Raw genomic sequence first — 4110 nt, 5'->3', positions numbered from 1 at the left:
GTTCAGCAACATGGCAAATGCACTTTTGAGGATCACTACATGACTACTAATATGATAATATCCTCTGTTATTAAAAAGCTCACCTACCAATTCCACCAATCAGCAACACTACAAAGCTGTAACATAGATTTACATTTATTTGATTTGTCCAGCTCAAAAGATTTTGAGGATTTGATATACAACAAGTGCTTATGGAAAAAAAGAAAATAATCTTTACATTCCATAGCCACTTTTTGTTGGATGATTTTGACAAATATTCACTTTTAGATAGTTTACTTTTATGTTCGTTTTTTAGCTTTTTGGTCCATTTTGTCTAAAAATAAAATTTCAAAAAAATAATCAGTTCGGTTTTTAAAAATTGATTCGATTTTGATCAGTTCGGTTTTTAAAAAATTGATTCGATTTTTCACTTTTTGAAAAAAGAACTCGTTTTTTAAGATTTCGGTGGGTAATTAAAAATATAATTAGCAATTGCCAAGTAATTGAAAGATAGCCACATTGAAATATTGACATATGATATTAAAACCGCTATAATTGATCCGACCTTTTTACTGAGATGTCCTTGTGAAAATTATGGACCCTTTTGTCTTCTAAAATATGTAAGTTGCCCATTCTTGATCACAAGAAGTTGTTGAGAGTGAGAGATTCCTGTAACGAGCGTTTTTCCTTTTAGTAGGACCTATATAATGTGAATATGAATGGATTGAATTAGAGAGTTTGAAATATTGGATATTAAAGCAAAAAGGACAAAAGTCCTAGCCAGAGAGGCCACAATTAAGTATCTTAAAAAAGGTTTAATGAGAAAGCAAACTAGGGCCACATAAATGGAAGACTTTGGTTATGGAAAATCTCACAATTGCATTAAATTGGAAATGATGTGTTACTTCCATGGTTGTCAAAAATGTCTCATGATTTATCCATTACTGGAAAAGACATGAGAACAGAGCTCCATCTCTTGATGCTTCATGGAATCTGGAAATATTTGGGTTGCCACTCTTTGTTTCTTCAAAAAAAAAAATATATTATACATAGAAAGGAATAGAATGGAAAATAAAGAGATTACAATGTGAAGAATCAAAACGTCCATCATCAATAAGATGAAAGTTTAAGTAGTTAAGCAGCTATGTCACCATAATTTTCCGGGCCACTCTCTTTTCAATATTGATATAGTATTGTTTTTTTAATGACAAGTTTTTAGAGAATACAGTATATATTATGGAATAACATGGGAATAGGGTCATCAATGTCAATATTTACAGTTTTATCTACCTCCTTGTATTATTCCCCCATTAAAAAGGTTATTCAAAAAATATATGAACTTTACTTTTTTCGGCTACCTAGTCACTTGCTTTTATTTTTTCCTTTTTCTCTTTTGATAGACTTGCTACTTGATTTTCTCAACTTATAGGTCTCATTTGTCATGCATGGATTATAGAACTACCTAGTTAATTCTTGGATCACTTAAGCATATAGACATAATAAAGCCAGCTGCCAGAAATAATCATTTAAGATTTTCTAATACTTTATAAAGCTACAGCCACATATTTGACAAAAATATAGGAAGATAACCATTTTGTAAAAAATAAAGTTACTGAAAACTGATGACTCTATAAACTGTACCTGACAATAGGCAGTTCCAATTGATCATAAAAAAATGTACACACAGAGGAAGGCAGTTGATGCACATGCACCCCCAGTTCACTATATATCCAAAGGCAAAGCTAGGTACAAGTAAAGGTTCAGTTTAATCCCTTCATCAGAAAGTTATACTACTATACTAATAGGGCTAAAATGCTTTTTATTTTGTTATATATAAACTACTGAGTCCCTTACATAAGGGAAGATTAGTGTAGCAGTGAAGGGTTTCAAAAGTTGCTTTATGTCACAAGTTCAAATCCTATTTTTCTCGCATCCCCTTGCACAAACTTTTGGCTTCGCCACATGTATATACAGAGACTGCAGTAATATCTCATAGAGCTTGTGTTGTGAGCAACTGTTGTGAGTAGTATCACAGACTCCCACTTTATATTTGACTCCTAAAGTTAAATTGTTGAATTTGATGTAAGTACCCAAGAGTGATTATGCCTAAAAACCAGACTGTGAGCCCAAGGCATCCTATCCATTCAAGATAGGGGTTTCAGTTTACGCCCACTCATAACCTATGTTGCCCGTGCGCTCCAAAAATGCAAGAAAAATGTTGGATCCTCCAAAAGTTTTTGAAGATCCGATATGAGTGCGGCAACATTTTTGGAGAATCCAAGCAACATATCTCATAACTACCAACAAACAAGGAGCACCAGAATATTCATTCACAATATAAATTATGACATCTAGTGCCACTATTTGCCTTATAATATCCAGCCTTAGATGGGAAATTCCAGAGATGAAGAAATGATAATGAAGTAAATAAAACTAAATAACCAAAGAGTTGAACATCAAGTCAGTCTGTACATATAAAACACTGAAATCATTTTACAGTAAGGTTCAATAACATTTGAACTGAATTCCCAAAAAAAAACTACAAAAGCTAGGATTAAGCATCTTTGAAGAAGTCTTCACTTGAATTACCTAAAAGATATCCTTGAAAGCTACTAAGAAGAGAATAATGGAAACAAACTCTCAGTATACTGATAAGCGCTGACATGATTAAAGCAGAGAGTATCACCTACTTCACCAGGCAACTCGCGGACTACTTTTGCAGTTTTACGCACTAAGTTGTAGGCGACCACCTTCCCGGGAATAGTAAGCAGTAGGACTGAATCTTCTTCCTTCTCTCCTCGAATCACAGACAAAATGGAAAACGCATATTGTATGCCAAATGATGTCTGCTGAACCATATCAGGAAATGATGAAATTAACCGAGCAAGATGAACACGGTACTTTACTGACCATTTCCAGGTATCTTTATCTAATTCGAGCACATTAAATTTCTTGGCGTACAGGCTCTGAACCTGAATAAGATGCAAATGGCCACCCCATTCCCCAAAATACCTAATCTTTTGGCTACAGTATCCCTGAGGTCTTGGTGGCATACTTATCATTGCAACTTTCTCTGAATTAACATCAAAGTAAACGGAGGAATATTCACCTATCCAGTGAATTGCACCATTCCAAAACACTCCACTCTCAAAGTTCATAAAAGAGGGTACAGAGGAACGACAACAGGAACTCCATGACTCACTCTCTGGCACATACACACTCACATCGATATCAGAAAACCAGCTACCTAGACGAGTAACACACAAAACTTTGTAATAAGGTGGCTCTGAAGGATCAGATATCAGATTATAATAGACAAATTTATCATCATACTTCTTATAGGGGGACCGCAACACACGGGCCTCTTTCTTTGCGGGATTGTAAACAATACCAATTTTGATAATACCTACGTCAGTTTTGGAGGTGAATACGTACATTAACAGGCCATTGCAAGATTGCATAACCTTGGCTTGCGTAATCTCGTATGTATCTCTTATATTTGGAGCCATTTGGTCAAGAAATTGAATAGGAGGGAGGCTAGTTACATTATCAGCGAATGCAAGGGATTCAATCTTTTGGGATTTGGTTAGACAATTGTAAAAGTAAATCCCGGAAGGGGAGAGAGCATTAGAAAATGCAAGAATACGGCAGTGACTAAGCCTAAATTGCATACTGGTAATGACTGAGAACCAAAGCTTGCATACTATACTGAACCTAATGAGAGATCTTGCAGGCAATCGAAGTAGAATTTCAAATAAAAGGTCAGCATTTCCAGCGATGACATCCACCGCTGTAGTAACAGCAAGTCGTTTATGCATGTGGCTCTCCTCCATCATCAATCAGTTTCAAACTAGAACAGACCTGATCAATACAAGCATGACAAAAAATTAGCAAATATGATAAACTATTCTAGACAGAAAAAAGACTTGAATTAAACAGTTACTTGCAAGCTAAAGCATTAGTTTGTATGGTACTATGTCCATAGTTTATATGGTACTGACATACTGTTGTACTAAACCAAACATTACAAATTACACCAAACACCCCCTTTATTGCAACTAAATAAAAGACTGTATTTTTACAACAAAAAAACCATCCCTTTTTCACCCTTTATAGCCTTTGATGAATCCA

General features: G+C 34.9%; 1 protein-coding gene across 1 annotated transcript; it reads right to left on the bottom strand.

Annotated features, from left to right (window-relative positions):
- Positions 1 to 2591: 2591 nt before the first annotated feature.
- Positions 2592 to 3812, bottom strand: LOC132066265 (F-box protein At5g07610-like). The gene has a single exon (XM_059459610.1). It carries the CDS (start codon positions 3810 to 3812, stop codon positions 2592 to 2594), a length of 1221 nt encoding a protein of 406 aa, XP_059315593.1.
- Between the last annotated feature and the right edge of the window lie 298 nt (positions 3813 to 4110).

This window comes from Lycium ferocissimum, chromosome 8, assembly GCF_029784015.1.
Source record: "Lycium ferocissimum isolate CSIRO_LF1 chromosome 8, AGI_CSIRO_Lferr_CH_V1, whole genome shotgun sequence".
NCBI lineage: Eukaryota > Viridiplantae > Streptophyta > Magnoliopsida > Solanales > Solanaceae > Lycium > Lycium ferocissimum.
The sequence above is the reverse complement of the archived record's forward strand: the minus strand, read 5'-3'. Positions and strand labels throughout refer to the sequence as shown.

Bases quoted from the DNA above. Each gene is read 5' to 3' on its own strand.
- LOC132066265 (XM_059459610.1), bottom strand. From the start codon at position 3,812: ATGGAGGAGAGCCACATGCATAAACGACTTGCTGTTACTACAGCGGTG.